The sequence below is a fragment of the Ascaphus truei genome, chromosome 3, assembly GCF_040206685.1.
Source record: "Ascaphus truei isolate aAscTru1 chromosome 3, aAscTru1.hap1, whole genome shotgun sequence".
Classification (NCBI taxonomy): Eukaryota; Metazoa; Chordata; class Amphibia; order Anura; family Ascaphidae; genus Ascaphus; species Ascaphus truei.
The window spans coordinates 249,621,288-249,635,403 of NC_134485.1; the positions used below are offsets into that span (position 1 = coordinate 249,621,288).

At 40.0% G+C, this 14,116-nt stretch overlaps 1 protein-coding gene across 2 annotated transcripts in view; it reads right to left on the reverse strand.

Annotated features, from left to right (window-relative positions):
• The window catches only part of CYFIP1 (cytoplasmic FMR1 interacting protein 1), a 68,565-nt gene that overhangs the window by 18,379 nt on the left and 36,070 nt on the right, over nucleotides 1-14,116 (reverse strand). For both annotated transcript variants that reach the window (XM_075590576.1, XM_075590577.1), the window contains exons 17-23: nucleotides 11,510-11,666; nucleotides 10,535-10,631; nucleotides 9,494-9,570; nucleotides 9,304-9,412; nucleotides 8,257-8,376; nucleotides 5,944-6,143; nucleotides 3,570-3,657 (exon numbers count right to left, since the gene is read on the reverse strand). In XM_075590576.1, coding sequence (XP_075446691.1) covers nucleotides 3,570-3,657; nucleotides 5,944-6,143; nucleotides 8,257-8,376; nucleotides 9,304-9,412; nucleotides 9,494-9,570; nucleotides 10,535-10,631; nucleotides 11,510-11,666 — 848 coding nt within the window. The remainder of the gene's footprint in view (nucleotides 1-3,569; nucleotides 3,658-5,943; nucleotides 6,144-8,256; nucleotides 8,377-9,303; nucleotides 9,413-9,493; nucleotides 9,571-10,534; nucleotides 10,632-11,509; nucleotides 11,667-14,116) is intronic.

The following is a 14,116-nucleotide window of genomic DNA, read 5'->3' on the forward strand; positions in this document are numbered from 1 at the left end:
GAGTGGACAGTATAATGTCATTAATGCTCTAGATTGTGTAAATCTAGATACTTGTGTCCAATGTAGTTGGCAAGATAGCACAAGATGCATTACACATGCAGAGGGGGGGGGGGGGTGTAAGGACATTTGTTGGCTGTCGAAAGTTTATTTAAAAAAAAAAAAAACAAGGCTTTTAAAATAAATTATTTTCACTTGTGTTATGGTTTTAATTAAAAAATGCCATCAATAAGTGTAGGGAACTCTTGCTTTATTTAATCTTCCTTGACCTGTAAAAGTAATAGCAGTGATATGGTTCAGGTATAACAAGCTCCCCATCAAACTGACAGAGGTACTGCGGTAAACTGTACTTGGTCACAGGCACACATTACCATCTGTCCCAACAATATGCTTTACCTAGAAGATTACTCCCAGCCACAAGTTATTACTTTAATGACAATATCATAGTGACTTAAGGCTGCAATTTAGAAAATTACAAAAGTATTTTTTTATTAATAACTGCAAAAAAATATATAATTTCCCCAAAACAGAAAAATACTGGATAATTTCCCAGAGAAGCATACAATCATGAGGAAAGTAAAGCTAACCTTTGAAACTGGAAGGCTGCAGTGTAGATGTTCTCAGCCTTTAATATGGAAAAGTTGGACTGTTTCATAGATTGTAATGACCATAGCATTTAAATTTTTTTTTTTTTTTTTTTTTTACCAAGAATGACACAGAACTAAAAAACACAATAGCAATGTATCTAGTCCACATAACAGGAGATGATGCCATAGAAGAATGTGTGCTGATAAGTGTATAGCAAAACTTTTGGATCATAGCGGGTCAATTCTTAAAAATCGGACCTGGTGAGATAGGACTATGTCACCACAGTATAAAACACTAATATTAGTATTAATGGGAATAACGCTATTATACGGTCTCAGAATAACACAATGGATCTTGTGGTACTCAGAGGATGCTTTGTCCTATACATGAACCCACACAAAGATTATAGCTCTCTGGCTCTGGATCACTGGGAGGCCAGGCCGCTGTGTATACATCTTACATTCTCACTACAAGTCCAGCCTATTCCTGATTAGATAGGAGATTAGGTCAAATTCATTTTGTTAATCTGACAAAAAAAACATAATCCAGTGTAAATAAGCATCCATGCTTTTCAATTCTAAATCGGCTACAGAGATTCAATGTAAACTCTGTGGTGGTGCGATTAAACCTCGGTCTCTTGAACCGTTAATTACAGTATGGGCATGATGAGTTGGGAGATCCAAAGCCTTCATCCAAGCACGTTTGTTCAAAGCACAAGAGGCTGATTGCAAACAGAACCCTCTGCTAATCAGTGAGGGAGTAAGTGGAAATCTTGTATAATAAGGCTGCTCTGTAATGAGATCATCCCGCAAACTCTCCAGCATAAACATACTGCGCCATATAAATGGTCGGGAGAACATCTAAAACCGTATTAGAAACTAAAACCTATTCCTACTTCACATTGCAAAGCCAGTATAACCTGCCCTCACACGGAGGAGACGCCAAAGGTAGTAACCGCTGTCTCTGTGGGCAGGCTTAATGGCTACGCACTTCTTTAACCCAGGCTGTGCTGAAAAGCTGTATAATACGGCAGGCATACCTTTATAGGGATCCATGTTAAAATGGATATGAAGTAAAACGTGACACTGCGTGCTCATTTCCCAGAATCCCTGGCTGCAGTGGATGCATTTTATGCCAAGAGATAATGAGGAAAAGCAGGTTGCAGACCTGTCGGAGATATGTGAATGTGCTCACAAGTGGTATTTTTATTTGCTAAAACCTTATAAATAAAGACACGTTGCCCTATGTCTGCAATTAAACCTTTGACGAAAATGAAGCTTTTGAAGTATGCGGTCATGAACATCTTTTTTTTGCAGAGTTATTTTTTCCAGGTGCCAGGGAAAGAGGCGAAAGAAAACATGGACTGCTGATTTAATACCAATATTGAAGTTGTTCCTGTTTTCTGAACATCTGAACATCTGAAAAGGTGCAATCCTGTGTGACACAAATTTACAGTTTTGTCCCCAACCAGCTTTCTAACGTCCCAAAAATTAAACTCTTAATCAACTGAACGTCGCTACAAATTGTGAGAAATATGTACCTAATAATGCACAATCAAGCTGTGTCATCACCCCCCCCCCCCCCCCAATACAATTTAGGTTATCACCCACCACGTGTGCCCTCAGAATTGGAGAGGCACCTCCTGTGAAGACAGCTGCAGAATAAGTCGAGGCGCTGCAAGAACGAACAAGAAGGCAGCTCCACTGGTAGGACGTACCCACAAATCTAGGAGGTAGCAAGTCTTGGTGATCACAAACAGACTGCCATTAGCAGTCTAACATCTGCCATCTTGCACCATGTGTGTGTGTGGCTAATACAGGAAATAATACATTAGCTAATAAATGTATTTCCTGTATTAGTGTTTAGTTTCCTGGATATTAATAGACTACCTACACTGATGCATCTTGATTTTCCATTTTTTGAAGTGCCTCACATTTGGACTACTGTGTGTTACAAATACACAGACTGCATCCCCATCCACCAATAGGTCAGGTTTTCAGGCTATCCCTGCTTCAGCACAAGTGGTGCAGTCTTTGACTGAGCATGATTGAGCCACCTGTGCTAAAGCAGGGACATCCTGAAAACCTGATCTGTTGGGGGTGGGGGGAGTTGGAGGACTGGACTTTAGCACTGGTTCATGAATTTTAGTTTTTTTTTTTAAATTACATAATTCCTATATACAGTAGGGCTTGCTAGTCACAGAATCAAATAGACCAAAGCCTAAAGAAGCTCTTAAGAGTAATTACAATTTGCAATTCCTCATGGTTTAAACAAGTCACAATCCAGACAGCAAAGCAAGGAGTTTGTTGGTCCCGCTAGCAGAAAACGGGGTTCAAATATACACTTAGGTGGCATCTTAAAGATGCAATCCAAGAACATTGGGGGGTTATTTTACATCTATTTTTACAAAGGATTGAAACAGGGGGTCTCGGGAGCTAAACCCAATAATTTCAACTCTGGGGACCCCTGCTTCCTGAGATACGTACCTCCGTAGGGGGTACCGGTATCTCCGCTTGTTAAAGGTCCGCGTCGCCTAGGCCAATAGGAAGCCTGCACCGGATGACATCACGGCTTCCTATCGGCATGCGGGAGCTTTCAAAAGCGGCCATAATGTGAGCCCTGCTTACCCAGCCAGAGCAGCTACCGACACCTCTTATGGAGGTCTATCTCTGGAAGCAGGGGTCCCTGGAGTTGAAATTAATGTGATTCAGCTCCAAAGACCCCCTTCAATCCAGAGTTAAAAAAAAAAAAAAGTTGCTTCGATTGCCCCTTTAAAACACAGCTTGTCCTGTGTAGACATGAAAATACGCTCTTCCATGTTGAAAAGTTACAGTTCATCCCCAAACTGACAACCAGGCTTTGCAAAATAATAAATAAAGTTACTTTAAGTTGTACCCAATTTTCTTTTTTTTTGTCCCCACTTCACTACTACAGACTCCCGCAATGCGGGGACTCTCATATGCATAACACCCAAACCGACTAACCTTTGAGCCAAATAAATACTGCGGCTGGGCATTTGGCTGTTTGTCGCGCTGGAATTCTTGCGAGAAAGGTAAAACTGTGCGAACAAACCTGTAAAAGAGTCACACGTACACTGGTGAGCTACTATGTGACATTGATAAACATGTACAAGAGCACACAGTGTAAAACGCATGCGCTGCTCAAAGGTGGAGCAACGCACGGGTACGGTGCACTGCAGAACAGCATGATCAGACAAACAATGGTGATTATTTTGGTTATCTGAATGGTAGTGTGTGAACTATGGCAACAAGATCCAGATGTCTATGCACTATTAAAATAGAACATTAAATATTTTATAGAAGGAGTGGCTCAGTGAGTAAAGACACTGACTGGCACTGTTTGAACCTGCTCCTTGTGACCTAGGGCAAGTCACTTTATGTCCCTGTGCCTCAGGCACCAAAAACATAGATTGTAAGCTCTACGGGGCAGGGACCTGTGCCTGCAAAATGTCTCTGTAACCCGCTACGTAAAACTAGCAGCGCTATACAAGAACATGCTATTATTATTTACAGTGGTCATTTCATAAGCACTGCAGAGGGGTCAAAATAGGACTTTCTAAATGGTTGCTGTTTTGATGTTATAAGAATACAAAGGGATTTTCTAAAATAGATCTCTTTAGAAAAGAAAATAAGGTTTTCTACCAGGACTATATGCTACATAAAAAAATAAATAAATAAAAAAATTGTACATATTTATTTTTTGACTTCAGTGAGAAACAACTGCAATGCATGTAAATTACTTGCAGAAATCTCTAGCCTTGAAAGGGGTAACTTCGAAGTCCACATTACTCCCCAGATCTGATCATGAGTTTCTACAGAAAATGTACAGAACATTGACAAACGGTGCACGTGATTTACAGTACTTACTCTGAGAAATCGTTATGGACAGTAAGAATAAACGGATTGACTCAACTGAGCAAATCACTCTGTAAACCCAATCTTCCAAACAATTACGTAAACCTAATCCATTTTTAAGTCATATCTGCTCTAAGTACTGGTCAAATGAAGTCGTTAGGACTCATTTGCACATAGATTTATTTTCCTTTGAAGACTGGAATAATTTATATCCTAGTTTTAAACTGCTGGTAGTTTTATTAATAAATCTTCCCTTACATTGTTGCAAGTTTGTATTCTTTGTTGTCTAACGTGGTCATTAATAAAATACACACACACACACACACAAAGCTGGAAGAGGTCTTGTACCTAAAGCCTAAGCACACTACATTATTCTGGATTCTACACAGCAAGAGGAGGAACCATTGCATTGCTCAGCATGGACGGTGGCCGGTCACTCAAGATTACCCAAGCAGTTCAGACCCTGAAAAAGGGCAGTCCCATGTAGGACAAAAGTGTACTATTTGCAGTGACATGTTTAAGGGGTTAAATCTGGGTGACTTTTTACCAATATCTATTTTTAAATATATTTTAGAAGTCATTTTGTAGACATGGAGATGCTTGGAAGGGGTTTGATTTCTCCCGGCTGCTCTCTTGCGTGTGATGTCAACAGGCGCTTGTACGGGCAAAATCGCCCCGTCGCATTCCCCCGTACTTTTATTGGCTCTCTAATTAGGACAAGCTGGGGATAAGGGTAGCGGAAATCCTTTACTGCAACACTCCGCTATTCAGAGGCCCAGAGGAAGAGAGCTTTGGGATTCATTTCCAAAAGCAGCCACGTCTGCGTTTTAAGAATGGTTATATTTGTTGAATTATGTCCATTAGATTGTTAGATTCCCTACAAAATGTTTTTTGGTTGGCTAACTTGGATTGTACCTTCTGAGATGGAAAATGTAAAGGTTCACATTTGTTAGGACTGTCCCGGATTACATCCTTCCTGTTAATAGGAAAGTCTTAGGAACCGCAGGTTTCTAAACATTTTGATATTTTAAAACCTGGAGTGAATCTGTTCAGATGACGTCACTCCTACCATGTTCCGTATGGCAAAGAAGAAGTATTATATTAACTGTATGCAAAAGCACGTGGGCATGGAACATCTTCACGTACACTGTATTAAGGTTCGGATCTAACAAGGTGTACTAGGAACCTTAGTTAGATCAGACAAAACTAGGCAGCCCCAGCCTGACAGCACAACCCTGGTACATTTTATAACAGTCACTTCTTCCAAGCGCTAAACCGTGCAGATAAAACATGCCGTGGATGACTGTTATTACGGCTACACGTGCAATGTATACTGCGACCTGCAAATTGGAACAGTGCAACAGAGGAGTCCTTGTCAGACGACTGACACTCGTGACTCATTTGTGGCCTGAAAAAGCATTACCACACCGTTACCAAAAATACGGTGTGGTGCTTAAGGTACATGAGAGAAGGCCCATATTACCTGTAGGTGGACCCATTGTAGCAGTAGTTGGGGAGAAAATCGTAGTTTAGCTCCCAGAAGACGTGAAGGGTGATCCTGCCGTATGGAGCGGACACATTATGATTGGCCTCCCGGAACATAGCATCAAAGCTGTCCAACGTCAGGTATCTGCTCAGCAACTTGTGTGTCATTCGGTTGATTTCGACAAGACCATCCAGCTCCTACACACAAAAACAAACACAATGTTTGAATTGAACAGAGGAAAGCAATGTGGAGAGGGTGGGGTGGGAGAGCTCTCAGATTCCGACTTTCCAACTTTCTTTTATTATTAGACCCAGTAAAACTACATTCATGACTTGGGAGAATAGTGCAAACAACATTTAAACCACAGATTTACACAAAGACATATCTCCGTTATCAGCCTTAAACTACATGAGAGACAGAATCCCCCCTGAAATAGGCACACACCTTATGGACATGTGTTACTGTCTTCAAGTGTATAGTACTATATAAGAAACAGAACTTCAACCCCCAGAATCCCATGCCGGCAATATCAATTGCCGAGATTCCTTTAAGTCACAGTGACATTTTTGAACAGACCACTGTAATAGCACATACTTTTCCAAATAGCCAAGGATCATTTTTATCTGGGTATCTCCGTATAAAGTGAGCAGCACTCATGCACTGGCACAATATAAACCATTACAAAACCGCACAAAGGTTCCAGATAACTTTGCTCACTCCCAGTACTGCCTGTGCACTTCTTACATCTCAATCTGATCCAACCTGTGTCGTTGAAATGCATATTAAAAAAAAAAACACTACAAGCTCATCTTGGGTTTGTTATATGATTTTTTTCCTTGATTCACATATTTGTTGTATTGGGAAAGGGTTGAGCCTGGAATAATATTTCCTGAACTCTTCACCAAGGAAATCTTCAATGTAGTAACTGGAATCCATCCCGATGCTATCCGGCACCTCCAGATCGCTCAGATCCAGAGTATTTGAGTGCAGTCGGATGTTTGACAGTATTACAGTAGTATTACCACTTGCTTAGTGAGTAACTGTATAGTATTTTATACTTTATGTATTGTAATGCTTTGAAAATTTGTATTGAAAGTATAATATAACTTAGTCACCCATATTTTTGGCTTATCCGGCACTTGCTGTATATATATAACAAAGCTTTTACTGTATTTAGATATCATCATGTAGTAATTGTGCAGGTTACAAACAGAATGTGCAAGCAAAAAAAGGCATTACAGCATTGTAATGTAATGATGCATCTAAGTATCCAAGTGTTAACAGAATGCTGCATCTAAGTATCTCAAAGCATACTCCAAATTCCAAGCATCTTCAGATACTAAGCAATGACATAGGCTTCCTGAGACCCCAAGATTACATTTCAACCAATGTATCTGTAGAACAACTGCTCTGTAACACAATCTCATGCTTCCTGTTGGGGTAGGGATGGTGTGTCTGTGTGACTTATTTATGCTTAAGTCCCTTACAGAATAAATGATCTGAGCAATCAAATTTACACTAAATGTGTGTGTAACGTTGTCTCTCTTACAAACTCTTTACTCACCCCAACCACTTATTTCATTTGAAAATACTGTACTTTTCTTGTGGGAAGATACCGACATAAAATTTACTTTGAATAAAGATGGTGGCAATTTTTTTTAAACTAGCGAAGGAAAAACTGCGACTGCCGATGGACTGCGTCAGAGCTGCGCCTCTGCTGCTTCCGAAGTCACGCCCCACAATGCCTTGCGTTGGCGTTGTGAGGCGTGACTTCGGCAAGCTCTGCCTCTGAAGCTGCTGTCTATTTAGCACCACCTGTCAACCTCATTCCTCCTCTTGCCCGGAACAAATTGATTTTTCCAGCGCGGACAAGAAATAAATCAGATAAGATTAGAACGTGGGTTTGGTAAAAAAAACATTTGTTTTATACATAAATCTTTTAAATTAGAGGTTATTGCATTTTCCAAGGAAGCCAAATAAACCGCTAAATTGTTTCTTCCAATGCGTTTCAGACAGTGAAGGGTTAACCAGCAAATGGTACAAACAGGAGAGAATATATCTTATGGCTAAGAGTTCTCATTGAGATACAAACGTGAAGTCCTCTCCAGTTACAAGACCATGGCCCAGATAGACCAAGCAGTGGTAAGGAAAAAAACTGGAGATGTCTCCAAAAAGTGCACGTTTTTTAGTCAACTTGCACCAAAAATGTACAAATGTTTGGAGATCCTCTCCAGTTTTCCTCATCACTGCTTGATGCATCTAGGCCAACGCATGCGGCAGAGAACGCCGTCACTCACAGGGTTAACTTACCACAATAGAGGTCAGATCTTCACTCTCGAAACGTCCTATGGCCAGTTCCAGCGACCTGTACATGGCGGCTGAAATCCTCTGAGTGATCAAGCGGTTGAGATCAATAGATCTGCCCAAAAGCTGAAGAAATCAGAACACCGTTAGTGCACACTTATTTTTTAATTTTTTTTAATTGTATTTGCTTGCAATGTCTGGCAGTAAATACTCAACTATACATCTTAAGGCACAATCCCACTTAGGACCAGAACGAACTAATGGCAGGTAGGTTTGCTAGGTGAAAACGAGGTGCTACATATCTTTTGAAGAGGTGGGGAAAAAAAAAAAAAAAAAATCTACAAGTATAAACATGGGGTGATTTTGAACTTTACCCATATGATCCGAATCAGATTGAAGGAGGTCCTCTTAGAAGTGTTTAAAAACAAAAATTAGAAAAGGGTAAATGCTAAAAGAATGAACGGTCAGAGATGTGGGCAGTAAAACAGACGCTAAATTTCAGATTACAATGTTAATAGTGACAGAATAAACGTTCAAAATTATTTAGAAAAACTCAGATGTCTGATTTACTTATAAAAAGCCAGTAGTCACCTAGTTCTAACCTATTAAGCACATCTCGGTCTTTGGTTTTATGTGGGACGTAGCTCACAGTCTCCATCTATGAGTCTTTCAAAAGACTTTGTTCCAGCAAGACCTAAGGAGTGCTTACGTGGGCATAGAGCAGCATCAGAGAAGAGTTGCAAGTATGACTGACAGGTATACAAAAAATAAACTACATTTTTATTTATTTTTTTCAGTTTAACACAGCAGCAACTTAGGAGTACTGGATATAAGACACAAGTGTGGTTACATTCCTTATAAATAATTTGTGCTTAGGATGCCCCCACAACACACACATGTAATGTGTCAAAGAACACCGCTACACTGAAAGGGTTAAAGCAGCAACCACGCCACACAGTCCAATCACACACAGGAGATGGAGGGGGAGTTTCCATGTAACTATGGGCCCGCTGGGCTCAGCACAGACAGCATTGTGTGTGTCTAGTTACTCACCTGAACGTGTCTCTGCTTCAGCAATGTGTCATAACGATTGGACAATTGTTGGGGGATGTTGGCTCCCAGGTTTTTACACTCTGCCCGGAGCCGCTTGTCTAAAAGAAGACTGCAAGACACCACAAAGTGTGTCAGCGCCAAGACACGGCAAACTGAAACATAGCTGCTATGGAAGACTCGAAATACATACCTCGCGGCAATAACCTTATAGTAGGCAAAGATTTGGTCAGCTAACTTGTAGACAAACTGGTCAAAGCACAAGTTTACCTAAGAAAAGAGACAGGTTTCAGAAAAGAAATGTGCACAGATGTGAAGGAGCAGCCTAAACAGAGGTTTATCTTGGCACATTAAATGTAGCATTGCAGACTGTTACTCTAATTCAGTGGTTCCTAACTTCCGTCCTTAAGAACTCCCAACGGGACAGGTTTTTTGGATATCCCGGTTTTAGCACAGGTGGTTTAGTCGAAAGAAGTTCAGGCAATGTAATAATCATTGAAAAGCAAATGAGATGCCTCACACTCAGACACATGCTACAGGGAGGTGATTGGCACATCTAAGCACTGTGCATTATCCCCGAGGAGGGAAAGGATATTGGATGTGGCCAAGAGTAAGTAAGGGCCATTTTGGTTAAAAATAAATAAATAAATAAATAAATAATATGGAAACACAGTACTTATGAGAAGTGATTTTACAGCCTGCGATGACTTCCATGCGTTTATAATACCCGGTGTAGAAGCAGAATGCCACAATTATCTCCGAGAGATTCATTTTTCCCTTTTATCTACAAATGGCAGATTAAGTGGCACGAACTACCTATTACTGCAAGGAAGGCATTAATAAAAGGTGACATTTTAGCGCTTATTTTCTAAATTACAATTATTAAGGAACCCCAGGCTCTTACTAAAGCCCAGGACTAAACAGAAAACAAAACATTTCAGCAAATCCAGAATAAGGGGCGTCTTTGTATAAAAGTGATTACTGTACCAGTGAACAGATTTGGGGGTACATGAAAATCTATATTCATCATGTAGTGCTCCACAGAAGAAAGAAATATGAGAAAAGACATCTTAGATACCAATAAAAGGCCTTTATTTGGCTGCTAATTGCAATGTCATCTGCTGCCTCCCTGTGGTAGATTTAATATGGAACTTTAATCACTGACAAAGAGGAACGACAAGGGAACTTTGAAACAGTACGCCTACTGACTGAGACAAAGGAAAGACTCACGTACCTCAGCCTCAATTTCATCATAAAGGAACTGCTTCTTGAACTTTGTGAGGGCATAATGTGCACTGTCATTGTACAGATCCAGAGAGTACAGAACATACCTGGAGAAAACATGAACGCAAGACAGATAGTTCACCATGAGATAGAAAAACACATCTCTTGCATTGTGACCCTAACCCATTGCATAAAACCTGTGCTGAACATACACAAGGTAACTTGGTAGCACTGATTTTTTTTATGTACAATTTTATCATCAATTCATAATTTCAGGGCAAAATAAAAAAGCATTCGGATGCATATCCGAATCGATGTACAGACTGGTGACACAATGGTGAACCACCGTATATACCATGTATCTTCAAAGGTTTCCCAGAGGTCAGTGGAGAAAAGTGTCAAAGGAATTGCTTAAACAATATGCTGCGTATGGTGTTCCTTTGTCTTCTCTGAATTGCGATTGTTCTCAGCAAATGAGATTGATGGTGTGTGCAAATAATGAAAAGATCATTAAACTTAATGTACACCGCACACGCAAGTTTGTGATCACCATATTATTATTCCTTCTGCAGTCTGTTAGAGGCTTGATAGACCAAACTCATCTCATCCTGGTAGTTTGCTGTAGGGCAATTGGGATATTGACAAAGAATTGGAGCTAGGATAGTAATGCCACACGATTGCCTTATAAAAACAGTCTTATAGAACATCCCGTCTTAGATATTACATTATCAAGCATTGCAGCAGCAAGCCTGCAATCTGAACTAAAAGAACCTAGGGACAAATCACTATCCTGTATCAGGAACTAAAAGATGTACATTGTAAGCTATTCACGGTGCCTGCATTATTACTGTAGATACTGTATAGAGTTGTGTGCTATAATAGTATACATTGGGAATTACTGTCTTAACAGGTTGTCAGAATATACAATACCAAACATCTACAGTTAGAGGAAGTATAGACAAAAGAGAAACATGTATGTCCTTACTCCATCATGGATGACTCCTTTGTCTCCAGGATATGGTCAGTCAGAATCCATGGCATGGACATCTCAATGGGGAATTGAATTCTGCGACCCATGGTCAACTCCAAGAAAAACTCCCTGAACCACAGCTGGGACAAATCACAGCACTGCTGTAGGGTCTCTTCAAGAGGAAACCAGGACAGTGCGATAAAGTTAAGCAGAGAGTATTATGTAGGGAACTGTCAACACAAACGCAAACCACATGAACATCATGACCAGTGCATCTAGAACATTGTGAAAGATAGAAAAATAGAAAGATAGAAAGATCATGTAGTCCAAAGCATGCTCTATCCAACCTCCCCCGTGCCATCTTCTCATAACAATGTTAGTATGCAACAAAGTTTTACAGTATTTTAGTATAAAAAGGGTTGTGCACAATAAGAAACATTTATGGTTAACACCTGCACTGATAGAGTCCTGCAGTGAAGGTGTTAAAGATGCACGTTGTTGGTTATGAATAGTGCTTCTATACTGGTGTATTTCCAACTTAGTATTGGAACACATTCTCTTGATTGCAAACCCCTCTAAATGCACACAACAGCAAGGACAAGACCGTGTGATGGTAGCAGCAAGCACAGTGAATGAAAGTGTATAAGGTTGCATGTTTCCGATTACACTCGGCTCATTTAGAAATAAAAGCTGGGTTACTCATGCAGAGTTTACACCGAGCGCTCATTCTTGTACAAACTCGGAATATTAGGGTCTGCTAGTGTTAACAAATCGAAAAAAAGAATCAAGTGCAAATATAGATACAGGTGATAACAGTGAGCACACTCGTGAAATGTTTCTTTCATTGAAATGTATGCACTCCCTGCAGTAGTGCTGCTCCTGAGATGGACACAATCCAAGTCCATAAACGAATTGCAGAAACCAAGGTTCTGGAGCACAAATAGATCCAGGTACATATGGAAACAATAGAAATATATAGTGAAATACAGTAATGGTGAAAAGGGTAAATTAAAAAGTGTACAAGGCAGTGTGGTTATTCCAAGTGACCAACTTGTGTCAGTGTCCAAACACTTGCATTGTTGTCTTCGTAAACAACAACAACCACCCTAAGGGGTGGACCTACACAGACGTTGAGAGGACTGCTCAGCTGTTGGTGGACATTCTGGAAGCACTTTGAGCAGTGATTGGTCCCCGTCCCTGGCTTTCCCTGTGAAACGGCTGTCGCAGCTGGAATACCGTGGGAGAGGGAGTGCTGCATCTACCCCAGAATATGCCCATGGGTGGTCCCTATGCCGACCTTTGCATTTTATTTGTAAGTGCAATATATCTTTTACTGTGTTTTTTTATTATAAAGCAATCGGCACTATCTGTGTCTCCTCTATTTTCTATGTGGGCTTTCCCTCCCTTTGTCCCCTTCTCTCTTCAACTGATCCCGAAGAATATAACAATGCGAGTGTTTGGACCACGAGTTTGTCACTCAGAAAAACCGCACTGCCTTATTCACTCATGGACCATGTGAGTGAACTATACACTTCTTAATTTACACCTTTTTCACCATTACTGTATTGCACTATATATTTCAATTTTTCTATATGTACCTGGATCTATTTGCGCTCCTGAACCTTTGCTAGTGTTAACAAATGTATTATCTTCTTAAATAATGTATTCATTCGCGTGATGCATCACCCAAGCAAGGTCGCTTACAAGAAACGACCGGCATCAGGGGGATAGATATAAAAAATAATAAAACGAAGACGATAGCGTTATGTGGCTAACTAAATGCGTTTATTTGTGCGAGCTGTCGAGATAACTGATCTCTTCTTCCGGCGATGTTACAATGGATAAAGCAAGAGAGGTTTTTACGTAAAAATAGTGCATCGAGGAATGTATCTGACTGAAGCCTATCCCTCCCCCTGTGCAGTATGCGATTTATGACGTAAGGTGTTAAATAGTATGCAGAAGTATACCATTTATACATTCATACTGCGCTATATGAATGCACACACAGCTGTCTCTTACACATACATATGTACAATGTAATTCTATCCCTATATACCAATAAGGACCACATAGTACCTACACACATTAATAGTAATGCAACACCCTCTTACATTTCTACACCTACCCACACCATTGGTATACACTCACACACACCTTTTGTAATTCGCTGTATACACTGTGGGTGCTTTTAATAAATTTATATTTACACACACCTAACATTCAGGGACCATTTAACACCTTAAGTCATAAATCGCATACTGGACAGGGGGGAGGGATAGGCTTCAGTCACAGATACATTCCAGGATGCACTGATTTTAAGTAAAAACCTTTCTTGCTTTATCTATTGTAACACCGCCGGAAGAGGAGATCAGTGTATCTCGAAAGCTGGCACAAATAAAAGCATTTCGTTAGCCACAAAACGGTATTGTCTATTCATTTTGGAGATATATATATATATATATATATATATATATATATATATATATATATATATATATATATATATATATATATATATATATATATATATATATATATATATATACACACACACACACACACACACACACACACACACACACACACAAAATGTTAAAACGTTGCAATCCTTAAGAAAATAAG